The sequence below is a fragment of the Manacus candei genome, unplaced genomic scaffold, assembly GCF_025592945.1.
Source record: "Manacus candei isolate 608988 ecotype Guabito, Panama unplaced genomic scaffold, ASM2559294v1 h1tg000068l, whole genome shotgun sequence".
In the NCBI taxonomy this organism is placed as follows: Eukaryota; Metazoa; Chordata; class Aves; order Passeriformes; family Pipridae; genus Manacus; species Manacus candei.
The window spans coordinates 24,000-38,288 of NW_026138116.1; the positions used below are offsets into that span (position 1 = coordinate 24,000).

A 14,289-nucleotide genomic window follows, 5' to 3' on the forward strand; every position below is an offset into this window, starting at 1 on the left:
GAAAAATAAAAAAAAACAGGCAAGCCTGCCACTTGGGGGTGCAGGCATGCTGGGCTGCCACAGCAGCTATAGTGCAGCTTGCCTTGCAGTTATGACAGCTGGATTCTTGGTTGTAAAACAGATATAAGCAGTAAAATTAGCACTGCTGTGGAGAAACGATGCATTAATATCAGGAGGTTTGTTAAGGCTTCCTAAATTTCCGCTATCTCTGTATTGACAGCAAAGCAACCCTCGGGGAGAAATAAAAGTATTTTCCTTCCAGACAGCAGTTCTTCAGGGAGATCTCTGACATGGACACTAACATGTAAAATCCAAGTTGCTGTGGAGGTACTGATGCAATCGTAGGTGTGTCTGTGCAGCTAAACCAAGGCATGACTGCAGCCCACGTGAGTGCTGCCAGGTGAATTGTGCACATTATAGTGAAGACAGTGGAACTTTTGGTGGATGTTACAAGCTACTGAGTGTCCACAGAGAAACGCTGGTTTGCAGCCTGTGAAAACGTATCTTCTCCACCGGCGTGGGCTGAATTAATGTAAGGGAGATTTTTTTTTTCCCTTTATCTGTCCTAACTGGATGGATAATTCTGCAGTGCCCCACCACTGCTGGCTGAGGGCCACTGGAGAGGCCTGTGCCCTCATGAAGGGTGCAGTGCACGCTTGGTGTGTGCACCACTGGTCTGCACGCAAGCAGAAAATGCTCTGGGATTCTGGATGTCAAATGCTTTTTATGAAGGTGTGTTATTTCTGTTAATTTCATAGTTTAACCAGCGCAAAAAAGCCTGATCCTTTTAAATCTTTACTGACAATGCAGTGTGTTGAAACCAAAACACTTTCAGTGTCAAAGAAAAATGCGATTAATTGCTAGCTGAGATGTAAAACCAGAGCTTTAGGGAAGGGCTATCACCCTGCCACTGACAGGCGTTTAATGGCAGACAAAGGGGTTGCAAAATGAAATGCTGGAATTACTTTGAGGTGCCAGCCAAAATAACCAACAGATCAAACGACTTAACGGGTCGTTTCCACTCCTAATTTCACGATCTCTCTTCTTGTTGTCATGCAACCAGCCCACAGCTTCTGCCGAAATGCTTCTTAACAACGCAGTGCTGTTCAGTACATCCTTCTCACTAGGCAATTGCATTATATCTTAATATAATATTAATTTGGTGTCTTTTGCTATGAGGGAATGTAGAGCAGATGCAAATTACAGACGTAAAATATCTGAAGAGACTTTTGATGACCACTGGGCAATTAGTTTGTTTTTTTTTTTTTTTTTTTTTTTCACTCTTGTAGCTCCATATACCCACTTAGGGAAAAGAGATAAGAATAAAAAAGTGCATAGTGGTCTGACAGCAGACCTTCCTGTCCTCCCCTTGCACTACTTCTGAAATTTCACCACGTCTTGCATTTTTGCTTTAACTTCCTCTCAGTAGCGGGCAGGACAGCATCCTACCTGGGGAGGGAGAGGAGTGGAAGAACAGACATCTTCTGGGTCTAGTGGAAGGTGTCCCTGCCCACGGGATGTGATGTCTTTTGAGGTCCCTTCCAACTCGAACCATTTCATGACTGTGATTCTATCCAGGTTCCCTGTCTAGATGTTCAGGAAGAGTTTTAAGCTGAGGCAGTGCATGACGTGGACAGCACCTACGGGACACCTGTGGAGGGCTAAACACCTCCGTGGAGGGCAAAACACCTGTGTGGAGGGTAAAACACCTGCGTGAACCTGATAGAAGAGGGCAGGTACCCACAGGGACTAAGCCACGGGAGGGGAACTCCAAGGATACAGGGAGCACAAACAGGGCGCTGCGGGAGCATCCGCGCGATGAGCCAGGGGTTCCCATCCCTGTCCGGGCGCTCCATTCCGCATCCCTCATCCCGCATCCCACATCCCACGTCCCACACCGCATCGCGGGCGGGGAGCGGCCGGGGTGTGTCCCGCGGCACCGCCCCTAGGAGGAGGAGGAGAAGGAGGGAGAGGAGGAGGAGGAGGCAGGGCCATGCTGGCGGCGCGGCGGCACCTGGCGGGCGCGCAGAGCGGGCGGGCGGCGGGACGGGCTCCGCGCCGCGCATAGGGCGCTGAAAGCGGCCGTGGGAGCGTAGCGGAGGCTGCACTGGGCCGGGGAACCTGGACCCTCCCTTAGCATCCTCGCAGGGCAGCGCCGGGCGGAGGCACCACTCTCATCCCTCGGCAAAGGCGGCGGAGAGGAGGAGGAAGAGGAGAAAGATGAGCCGCGCGGTGCTGGCCTGGTTGGCGCTCTGCGGGAGCCTGGCGGCGCCGCGCCCCGCCCGAGGTGAGCGCCCGGGGGCCGCCGGGGATGGAGCGGGCACGGACCGGGAATTGGGGTCACACCGGAGCTCCCGCAAAGTCCGAGTGCAAGTGCGGGGAGGCGGCTCAGAGCCGGCTACCGCCGTCTGTTCTCTCCTTTTTTTTTCTCCGTAGATAAGTATGGGGTTTTTTTTAAATATCTGCATTTGAAACACAAGCCGGAGGAAGATCCATCCTCAGATGCGTTCTGTTTTTGAAACTATGCTTAAATAGAGGGGAAAGAAACGGCGTGAGAGCTTAAATCTTCCCAGCCTCTCGTCTGGATTACGTTTAATATCCGCAGAGCTCTCCACGTCTCTTTTTCCCTTCCTCCCCTCGCCAACCCTCCCCAGTCACCAGTCTTCATTGTAAATTTGGAGGTTGTTGAGCTCCAAGACACATATCCAGCAAACCGCGGAACACTTTGCGAACACGTTCAGGGGCTTCAGCATCTCGGCAGCAGCGAGTAGCTCTTGCCAGGCGATCCTTTTGCTGCCTCCTAATTAGGGCATCTCCACCTAAAACACCAACGGCGCCTTCTGGGTGTCTCACCCCCTTCCAGGGGAAAAAAAAAAAAGAATTAGAAAGCCAACCCTAACCCAGAAAGATAACTTTAGAGCTCTTGGGAGTTCTCTTTATTATTTATAATAATTAGTTAGTGCGGGCTATGAGGGTTTTCCCTCCTCGCATTAAAAAAGTTGTAGGAGCTCATCTTGCGATGGAGGGGGTGTGAGACCGGTCCCCCGCAGCAGAAGGGACCGCCTGGGGCGGTGGGCGATCGCGCACTGCCCATTCCGTCGCATCACAGAATCAGTTAGGTTGGAAAAGACCTCTGAGATCATCCAGTCCAACCTATGACTCCCGCTCGGACACCTGCTAAGGGAGGGGCTGGGCTGGGCTCCGGGACCACCCTGGGTTCCCTCGGAACCATCAAGGGTCCTCTCCTGTCCCCCGCGTCCCTCCGCGGGGCCTTTTCCTCCTCTGCGACCTCCGAGCATCTCTTTGTGCCGCGGATGTTCTGTCCCTCCCTGGGATTCCACCCGGCTTGGAGACCTTTTTATCCTCCCACTTGTACCTTTCCCGAGCTTAGAAGAACAACTGTTGTCCTAATGAATATTCCCATTGACTTTTAGACCTGCTCCCCTCACTTTTTTTTTTTTTTTTTTAATGAAACCAGTGTATCAGTAAAGCTGAATATTTTATTAGACCTTAAATTATTCAGCACGGTGGATTCTCAAAATCCGGTAACATTCATACAGTTACAGTGAGCACGTGATAGCTTATGCAATGTGTCCTTGTACCTGCAGATTATTTTTTTTTAAACAAAAGATAGCTGTGTGTGCCACAAAGTCTAGACTTGTCATAAGTGCTTTGCATCGGGCTTCTGTAGGACTGTAGTTCACATCTGGGACATTTTCTCATTAAATTCTACAGTTTGTCACGGTCTTAGGTAACTTCAGAACAGAGAGAACTTAATAGATTTTCTAACAGGAGTGAAATAGGAAGGAAAAAAATCCATTTGCTCTGTGATTGCTTAAGCTTTTCAGTTGAAGGTTTGTCCTTGGCTCTTCAAAGAAAAGAAAATTATGTCTTTTCTTTCTGCTGAAACAGAGCAAAATGTTGCTTGACAGGTCTGATATACTGGGTTAATTTTGCAGGCTGTCATAACGTTTACTTTTAATAGATCCTTTGAAAGTTACAATGACTCTGTAAGTCACAACTCTTTAGAAAGCAGGTTTTGAACAATACAAAACTTGCCTATACATTGTTTCAACATCACTTGCTGGCGAGCCCATTAATGTAATAACGGTGTACGATGAAAATCTGTGGAAGTGCAGTGGCTGGTTCTTCCCCACCCTTTGGGGTAAATTCCAAGTGCAGATCAAAGTTAAGTCATAGACTTCATTACTGACCTGCATTTCAAGCCTACTATTAAAGAACAATACCAACTGCTTTTTTTGTTGGGGCTCTACAAAGTAATGATGGAAGTCAAAATCCTATTTACTCATAATGTCTTAAAAACATCTTTTGCTTTTTGTGTTTGGTACAAATACATAGTATATCAGCAAGTCTGGGGTTTTTTTGTCTTGTTGTTGTTGTTTTTAAGGGAGGGAGAAGGGTGAGAAAATTGAGAGATAATGATGATGTTGAAAAAGTCATCTCAATGGGAGACTGTAATTTTCTTCTTCCTGGCCAGTCTAATAAATTTGCAATCTCATGCACTGTAACAAGAGCCTGATCTTCAGAGGTGTTTATATGCAAATACACGCTGAAACCGGGCTTCAAGGGTGCAGTGACTTCTACCCCTTAGTTTGCAAGACAGCTGGAGGTGCATTTTTAATAAGCAATGTCCTTTTACACATATTTCAAAACAGCTGTAAGCTTTTGCATTTATTGTTGTTGCTGTTGTTCCTTGGTCAAATTTGAACGAGAACCACTCTGGTGTTCTGCTCTGCAGTGGATGAGACAGAAACTACCAGGGTGAGTACACAGACTACAAGAGATTATTTCAGGTGGAAAAAATATAGCGTATCTCATGTACAGTAATACAGGTTCCTTAATCCCCATCATGTATTATTTTTAGGGACAAATAAGTCAATACCTTTCAGAACAGTCAGTAAATATTGCGATCAAAGGAAAGGAAAACATAATTTAAAACCGATGGCTGTTTCAGTCTCCAGATTTACCTCAGGCCATAGGGTAAGCTGATCAGCTATGGTAATGATGCTGTAAGTGCACAGAAAATCGGCATATCCCATGTCCTGGTGATAAATGGCTTTGCAACAGGACCTTCTGAAAAATTACCATTTGAGTTATCTTTATAGTAAAGCTGATCCCTAAGTTGTATCATCCTTTTCCACTTAGCAGGCTGCTGAATTTTTATGCGTGCTGTGTCTAAAAATGATGTTGACATTGCCAAAACCAGTCAAGCCTAGTTCTTTATTTTATGTCTGTGTCCTGTCAGCCCAAGATAAATACTTTGCAACTTGGAAGGAACAGTTTCAAAGATTTTGCTTTTTCTCCATTTCAGTGGGAACCTTCACTCTCTCTGAGGCTTAGAAGTTTCTATAAAGCCTCTTTCTGCAGCTGGAATGAGCTGCAAGGAGTAAGAGTGCTGGAAAATGAGAGGTAAACTGTGGCTTTGTTCTCATATAACTATACTAAAAGGCTGAAAAGATCACAGAGACTTTTAAAGACCAAGATCCTTCTGTTTTACCAAGTGTCTTTGCATCTTTGGACAGCAATTGCTTCACCACAAACTGCTGACAGTGTGACCCTGCATAATGATTTTCACTGTTCTTTTAACAAATTACCTTTGTATTCAAATTGATTTTCCATGACTGCTTGTATAGCCTCCAGAAAGCATATAGAGGATATACTATTGCATTCTGTACATGTCTGGTCAGCCCAGGACAGATTTTGGTGTCAAGCCATGCATTGTTATAACTGGAATTAATAGTTTTTGTATTATTAGTTGGGGTTTTTTATGTGTTCAGCTACCTGTTTCACTACCCTTTATGTCCTTATCCTTTATGTCTTTTTTCAAGGGGTACACTTCATACAAGATTGTGTATCAATGGCAGCATAGTGAAAAGGGGTACTGTCTTATCTTCCCTCCTCCACATTTTTCCAGTTATCATCAGGTTCAAAATCAAGGAAATGATCCACTTTGAAAATTATTTCAAAAAACAATGACCTTCTATTAAGAGGGTGATTTTTATGCCTTAAATTAACTGTTTATGCAGCACGTGTCCATACAACAGCAGTAAAAAATTCACACCCTGATATCCTTTCAGAGTGAAGATGTCCGGGGAAGTGGAGTTTAAGAAACTACAAGAGTCAGGAGATAAGTCTATGTTATTCTCAAATTTACTGTGAGTCACACAGGAGTTAGTATGTTACTGTTTTAATCCTCTTGTGTTCTTAGATATTTCACACTCAGGTAAGCCACAGAGCCAGGAGTACTTGTGGAATCTTAACAGATGGTTAGTGTTGTATTAGAAGCGAGATTAGATATTAGGAAGCAATTCTTGGCTTGAGGGTGGTAAGGCCTTGGCACAGGTTGCCCAGAGAAGCTGTGGCTGTCCCATCCCTGGAAGTGTCCAAGGCCAGGTGGGATGGGGCTTGGAGCAACCTGGGCTAGTGGAAGGTGTCCCTGCCCATGGCAAGGGTTGGAATGAGTTGATCTTTAAGGTCCCTCACAACGCAACCCATTCTATGATTATGTGATTCTATGATACTGGGCTTGTTTGTAGCACACTTGAAGCCCAGCTTGAGTTTGAATAAATATGAGTTGAACAACAAACGGGTATTAATTTATTTCAACTTTCAAAACATGTTCACAGTGAAAATACAGTGAAACCTTAGTCAGATGATCCGTTAGAAAATAAAAGATGAGTTAAAAAAAGATTCAAACCCAAAGAAGGGTTGTAAGAACATCAACATCTGCAAAATTAAAACCTCTGGAAAATACTGTCTTATACTGTATGACCTACACACAATTTTCACTTAAAGTTAAGGGGAGAACCTAGGGGAAAGGCAACAGGACCCTAAAGTCAGTGTGTTTTGTCAGCCTGAGGAATAAGTGATGATGGGTCTAGGTTATTATCTTTATAGAAGACTTGGATCTTATGTTTAAGGGAGAATTACTTATAGTATGTAGTGACAGCAGGGTTTGGCTGATTTTCTAACAATATGTGTAGACGGTTGAGCAGCTTTTGTCCATTTGCATTGCAGGACCAGAGCATGGGTCCATCCAAAAACAGTAGCGCAGTTGTGGACCAGGGTGCTCTGAGAGCAAGGATTTGAACTGTCACCTGGTATCCCACAAATCTGGAGGCACAGAACCTGCACCATCTCCTCATGCTTTGAGGTTTTATCAAATCCCAATCTTGCTGCTGTGGGAATATACTGGATATATTTACAGGGTTTTCCTGTTTTTTTGTGTGGATTTTCTTCCCTCTAATCAGCAAGCTGTGTTACCTTTTATCACAGTGGGGGTACTCTTATACTTTATATTTTAAAAGCTGAGAAATTAAGCAAACTATGACTATCTAATAAAGTCTCCAGCTAATCTAGCTAATATGTCATGTGTGTGAATGCATTATCATGTGAAACACACCTGAAAACATCTTAATTTTACGTAATGTGTAGTGGCTCTCTGCATACATACTGTATTTTGGGTATATTTTCACTTTAGAGAGTTATATCCAATTATTTGCCTCACATCTGGTCTGATACTTAGAAGTTTTAGTAATAAGATCTCTTCATCCTGTGAACTCAGCTTGCAGAGCTCTGTATTTCAACTAAAAATTGATTTTATATACAACAAAAGTATAGTTATATACAACCAAAAAATGCCTTAGTTTTTTTTGAGAATAATGATAGTATTCCTCACTCTGCTCCCTTAAAACTTTTTAATAAGGGACCATTTGTAGGCAAAAAATTGAGTGTTTTTTGTTTGTTTGTTTGTTTGTTTTTAAGGCATAGATAGATGTAAAAATTTGGTTGTCTGAAAATAGAGAAGAAAGTACTAGTTCATCTGTGCTGTTTAAATGGAGAATCCTGGACTATCTAAGCTCATCCACCTGCAGCAGCAGAATATCAAATTTTCAGTTTTGAGGAGTTACAATTTTTAAACACAATATTTAAAATAGCCAGCTGGAAGTGTGCAGATGACAGCAGGGAGGAGCAGCAGATGGATAAGCAGGATCAGGCAGATCAGCGCTCCTGGAGCAGAGCCAGGGCTGGGTCCTTGGCACATCCTGTCAGGAAACCAACGAGCAAAAAACGGGTGCATTGTGTGAGACCCTGGAGACCACAGGGAGCAGGGGAGGGAGCCAGACCTCCTCCAGGGGAGATAGGAGATTGGATATGTTGGATGTGGGGTGCTCTCTGTTGTCTCTGGTCTCAGGTGGGTGTGTGGAAGTCTGGGGTCAGATCCAGAGGCACAACCCACCCAGGATGCAGTGTCTGCATCAAGTGATGACTCTTGGTTAAAGCTACTGAGAAGATTTCTAACAAGAAAATACTTTTTTCAGAACACTATAATTCTGTACATACAAGAGTTTAAGCAGTCAACAGTACCTTGCCCACATGGAACGTGGACTGCACGTGTTGACTATTAAAGTGTTTTGTACCATGAATTTGAACCTGACAGTTCCAATTTTTTAATTTAAATAAAGAGCAGGACTTCTTTTTTAGTGTTTTTGCAGATAACATTCTTTTGTTCTTCTTGTCCCTCTCCACTTGCAATTCACTATTTCTTTGGTAGTTTTCAGTTCTAAACAGCACAAGGCATTTGTGCACAGCCAGATTGTGGCCCTACTGGCTACCGTTTAGACAGAGAGGGTTTTTTTATATATCTTTTGAGTATTCTCATAATAGTAACTTTTTGACAGACAAAAAAACCTTGAAAGAGATGACTGCTTTGCCAATTTTTAGCTACAGTAATTTTATTTGCTGTGTAAGTAGGCTGACAAAATTTCTACAAAAACTGCCTTTTTTTCTTATCATTGTCAAGATGCTGTGTCAACCTGCATAATTATGGAGAGCTCTGACAGCAGTGTATAAATAACAGTAATTTCTGCCATCTGACTACCCATGTCTTGGATTTCTGCAATCGTGAAGCTACGACAGACAACACAAGAAATACTTTTGGATAGGACTTGCACACACCAAGCATGAGCATGAAAAATAAGAAACAGGAGATGTTTGATTTATTTTTTGTTTAGCATTTACTTCTTTCAGTCTGTCTCTCCCTCATCTACAACGGCTTCTGTCACTGCTGGTGACAAATTTGCAGATGACACTAAGTTGGGGGAGTGTTGATCAGCTGGAAGGCAGGAGGGCTCTGCAGAGGGACCTGGATAGGTTGGAGAGTTGGGCTGATTCCAATGGGATGAGGTTCAACAAGGCCAAGTGCTGGGTCCTGCACTTTGGCCACAACAACCCCCTGCAGCGCTACAGGCTGGGGACAGAGTGGCTGGAGAGCAGCCAGGCAGAAAGGGACCTGGGAGTTTGGATTGACAGGAAGCTGAACATGAGCCAGCAGTGTGCCCAGGTGGCCAAGAAGGCCAATGGCATCCTGGCCTGGATCAGGAACAGTGTGGCCAGCAGGTCCAGGGAAGTGATTCTTCCCCTGTACTCAGCGCTGGTGAGGCCACACCTGGAGTGCTGTGTCCAGTTCTGGGCCCCTCAGTTCAGGAAGGACATTGAGGTGCTGGAGCAGGTCCAGAGAAGAGCAACAAGGCTGGTGAAGGGACTCAAGCACAAGTCCTGTGAGGAGAGGCTGAGGGAGCTGGGGTTGTTCAGCCTGGAGAAGAGGAGGCTCAGGGGAGACCTCCTCACTCTCTACAACTCCCTGAAAGGAGGTTGTAGCCAGGTGGGGGTTGGTCTCTTTTCCCAGGCAATTATCAGCAAGACAAGAGGGCATGGCCTTAGGCTGTGTCAGGGGAGGTTTAGGTTAGATATTAGAAAGAATTTCTTTACAGAGAGGGTGGTCAGACATTGGAATGGGCTGCCCAGGGAAGTAGTGGATTCTCTGTCCCTGGAGATTTTTAAAAAGAGACTGGATGTGGCACTTAGTGCCATGGTCTAGCAACCGTAGCGGTAGTGGGTCAAATGTTGGACTTGATGATCTCGGAGGTCCCTTCCAACCCAGCTGATTCTATGATTCTATGATCCTTGCATACAACCAGACAATTTAATCCAAGTTTCCTCCCTAATTATTCTGTGTTACAGTCCTATAGACTACAGCACTTTAATTTCTTTGTCAGTTGTTTTTGGTTTTCTGTTTTTCTAGTTAATTATTATTATGTTTCTAGACAATGTGTTCTAGACAGGGCTCCAAAATGTATTTTTTTTTTCTTTTTACTCCTTTTTCAGCTCAGGCTTTTGAAATACAGATGGAGAAAATATTATATGCAATGTAATTTGTCAGACTCCTTACTTGTGTGAGGAATTGCACAGGATTGCCTCACAAGGTTTTTTCTAGGTTAAAAAGTAAGACCTACTAGCTGATTGCTTTCAGATACTATTCTGGAACTGTTTTAAACTCACAGAATGCTGTTTATTTGAACAATTTCAAGGGAATATTAGATTAATACTGTGAACAGTGTACAGTGTGGATGGAGGAATGAAGTATTGTTGTCACAGGAGGTAGCTAAAATGACCTAGTAGTTCTCTTCCATGGTGTGTCTTAAATATGTTCCTTCAATTATGATTTTGTCTAATTTCTTTGATGTCTTTTTTTATGGCTTAGCTTCTGACCTGTACAAAATTATGCATCAATTATAGATAGTCCTCCAGGACGAAGAGGAACCTTTTAAACAATGGCCTTTATTTTCCTGGTTGTGATCAAGCCCATTCTATTTTAGCATCTTCGCTGTCTTCACCAGACTGCTCTTAAAACTGGTGTCCTTATTCAGGTGTATTTTGCTTTCAGAAGTTTCTCTTAGAAATGCTCTATTTTTGTGCTGTTCTTCTACACTATGGTTCCTTCCAATGGCAGTTTTACTTAACCTTAAACGCTTCTCCAAATGTGGGTCTTGTAGTTCAACCCATCACTAAAGTCATAATAAAAAAGAAAAAAAGGTAACTTAAGAAATGTCAGGCATACCTGACAATGCAGTGTCAGATGTATCCCTTCTTTTGTGAAATCCTTTAAGAAGACAAAAATAATCAAAGCGACATTCTGAATGAGAATTCTGAAATCAGCTGGAATAAAGTGTGATTGACTATGTATATTGACTTAACGTTAATACTACATCTATATGGCTTTACACAGCAAGAGCAGGGATCACTCCAGTATGCCTCAATGTCTTTCACTGTATATGAACAATTACATGCAAATACACATTTAAAATCATTGAATCATGGAAGCACAGATTGATTTGGGTTGGAAGGGACCTTAAAGCCCATCCAGATCCCTGCCACCTTCCACTATCCCAGGCAGGGATAGTGGCAGGGACACCTTCCACTGTCCCAGATTGCAGCAAGTTCTGTCCAACTTGACCTTGGACACTTCTAGGACTGAGGCAGCCACAGCTTCTCTGAGCAACCTGTGCCAGAGCCTCCCCAACCTCACAGGGAAGAGTTTCTCTCTGTCAGTTTGAAACCAAAATGCTGAGTTGTGAATAAAATTGGACATGTGGCTCAGAACATCTTGGACACAGAGGAGTGAAACAAGTCTGATCTATAGTAAAATTCCTAAATCTCCAAATTCTTTTACTGCCAGACATGGCTGTGATGAGTAGCTATGCCCTGTAAGATCTGACACTATGGCCAAGCCCATCTAATTCCTTTGCCACTGACTTCCCCCAGATTTCAACACTGCTGATGGTCTTATGCAAAGCAGTAAAATTTCCTGGTATTTTATCTCGTTGGGATAACTCAGGTCAGGACCAGCCAAGTGCCACTGATGGTGCAAGGAAGGGAAGTGGGGACAGGGAGGAGGGAGTGGATTGGACAGGGCTGTTGGACACCAGATGTGTCCTCACCTGGTTCCCTCAGAGAAGAGGAGTTACAGATAGTTTTCTCAGTGACAGTTTTACACATGTTTTTCCAAGGAATAGATTTCTGGACTGACCCTGAGGCATGGAATGCCAGATTTCTTCCTGCCTTGTGTAGAGCACTGTATGTCCCACTGTGAAAATACACTGAGAGTTCAGATCCATGAGTATTCATGGGTTCTTGTCTGCATTTCCTTGGAGGGATGAAGGCAGAGGAGCAAATTCTGTATTTCTTCAGCCATCTCCCAGTCCTGAGTGGCCATCTTCCCATACTGGGGCAGATTCAGTGTTGGTTAACTAACCTAGTAGGTTATTTTGTTGAGGACAGATTACTGTGTTTTCCTTCCCTAAGTATTTTGCTGCAAATATTCATCCAGTGGATAAAGATCCCTCCTGGGCCTTGCAAAGCAGAGGAGGCTCCAGAGCTCCTGTGTACTCTCGGTGGAACAGGAGGAGCTGCCTGTCTTAGAAATTCTGCTCTGGCTTATTTCTAAGAAAGAAAACTGCTTTAAAAGTACTGGTGAGTCAATGTGGTTCTGGCTCCTCCACTCAGACCAGCTGAAGGCTGAGCAGGAAGAAAGAATAAACAAAATGAATAAAATCATTGCATGCTTCAGTTACTTCAGGAGGATAAAGAGAAAACTCTTCAAAATGTCTGAGACTAGTGATTGACTAATTTTGACCAATTAGTTTTTTGTTTGTTTTTAGTTTTGTTTTGTTGTTTTTGTTTATTTACTTTTCCTAATAAATATTTAAAAAAAAAATTCCTGTAAAAGCAGTAAATAATTAAAAATAGGTACACTAGTTCCTTTTCCAGCAGTAATGAGTTGTGGTTATGGCATTAATACCTGTAGAAAAACCTTAGCAGAGTTTTAAATGCTAACAGAGTTTTAAATACTAAGTATAAATTTCCTTTTGAGGCAGAGGAGGGAAGGAGGACTATTCCAAAACTGTATCGCAACTTCACTGGAATAAGGCTCACTGAACTTTAATTATAATAATTTTTCTGAACTTTTTTTGTAGTTATTGTCTTTAGAGGGGCAACATTTACAGAGGTGAAGAATGCTAGCAAAAAAACATTTTTCATTTTTTAATGGTTTTTGAGGTTCAAGAAGCTCCACTTTCACCCTATGAATGGTCCAGTCTGGCAGATAATCATGAAGCCTTGTGCTAGCATCTTTCATAACAATCTTTTTTCTCTTGGGCCACATCAAGCTTTTTTGTGTTGTTGTCCCCCACCTTATATTCTTGACATGTCTGTACGCCCCAGACTATACAACCTGAAATCTGAAAACAAAGCTCAATGCATCACTGGAAAAAGGCATCTACTTTTAAGAGGAATAATGAGATTTGATGACTTATGTCTGCTAAAATCTGTAGTATTAGATCCCCTGTAGTGCCAGCTCAAGCACAGCAACTGCTTGCATACACATCTCATTGTGTGTGAGAGAGAGAAGTGTTAGAATAGTGGAAATATTTACAAAAAGAGTTTCAGGTCTCTCATAAACAGGGAATCATCTGGAACTGCTGCTTCAGGAGAACCCTGTTAATGCCATTCAGTATTATTCTCATTCATTACTGTATATGCAGGAGATCCTAATTTCTTTTTCATTTTCAAAATGATGTGCAAGAAGCTCTTAAAATTGAAATTGCAAGTGCCCAATCTGTTTATAGCATAGTATATGTCTTCTGTAACAGTCACCTTCTGAAGCCAGCTGGCAGCTGGCTTCTGGAGCTTGTAGAAAGAGATAAGAATCTGAATAGCCCTCTTGTAATCCAGGAGGGAACAGTTAGCAACCTGCTGAGTCACTTGGATCCCCACAAGTCTATGGGTCCAGATGGGATCCACCCAAGGGTGATGAGGGAGCTGGCAGAAGAGTTCACCAAGCTGCTCTCCATCATTTACCAACAGTGCTGGCTCACTGGGGAAGTCCCAGATGACTGGAAGTTTGTGAATGTCATGCCAATCCACAAAAAGGGCCAGAAGGACCTGGGAAACTACAGGCCTGTCAGCCTGACCTCAGTGCCTGGCAAGGTTATGGAGCAGATCATCCTGAGTGCAATCACACAGCACCTACAGGATGGACAAGGGATCGGGCTCAGCCAGCACGGGTTTAGGAAGGGCAGGTCCTGTCTGACCAACCTGATCTCCTTTTATGGTCAGATGACCCACCTGGTGGATGAGGGGAAGGCTGTGGATGTGTCTACCTGGACTTCAGCAAAGCCTCTGACACCATCTCCCACAGCATTCTCCTGAAAAAGCTGCAGTCCAAGGCTTGGACAGGGGCACTCTGTGCTGGGTTAGGAACTGGCTGCAGGGCCGGGCCCAGAGAGTGGTGGTGAACGGTGCTGCATCCAGTTGGCAGCCGGTCACTAGTGGTGTCCCCCAGGGATCGATGTTGGGCCCAGTTCTGTTCAATATCTTTATTGATGATTTAGATGAGGGAATTGAGTCCACCATCAGCAAATTTGCAGA

The 14,289-nt window shown here is 43.6% G+C and overlaps 1 protein-coding gene across 3 annotated transcripts in view; it reads left to right on the forward strand.

The window, feature by feature from the left end:
- Window positions 1-1,997: 1,997 nt before the first annotated feature.
- Window positions 1,998-14,289, forward strand: part of EDIL3 (EGF like repeats and discoidin domains 3) — a 235,942-nt gene continuing 223,650 nt past the window's right edge. For all 3 annotated transcript variants that reach the window (XM_051806767.1, XM_051806769.1, XM_051806768.1), the window contains exon 1: window positions 1,998-2,287. In XM_051806767.1, coding sequence (XP_051662727.1) covers window positions 2,221-2,287 — 67 coding nt within the window. In that variant the 5' untranslated portion in view covers window positions 1,998-2,220. The remainder of the gene's footprint in view (window positions 2,288-14,289) is intronic.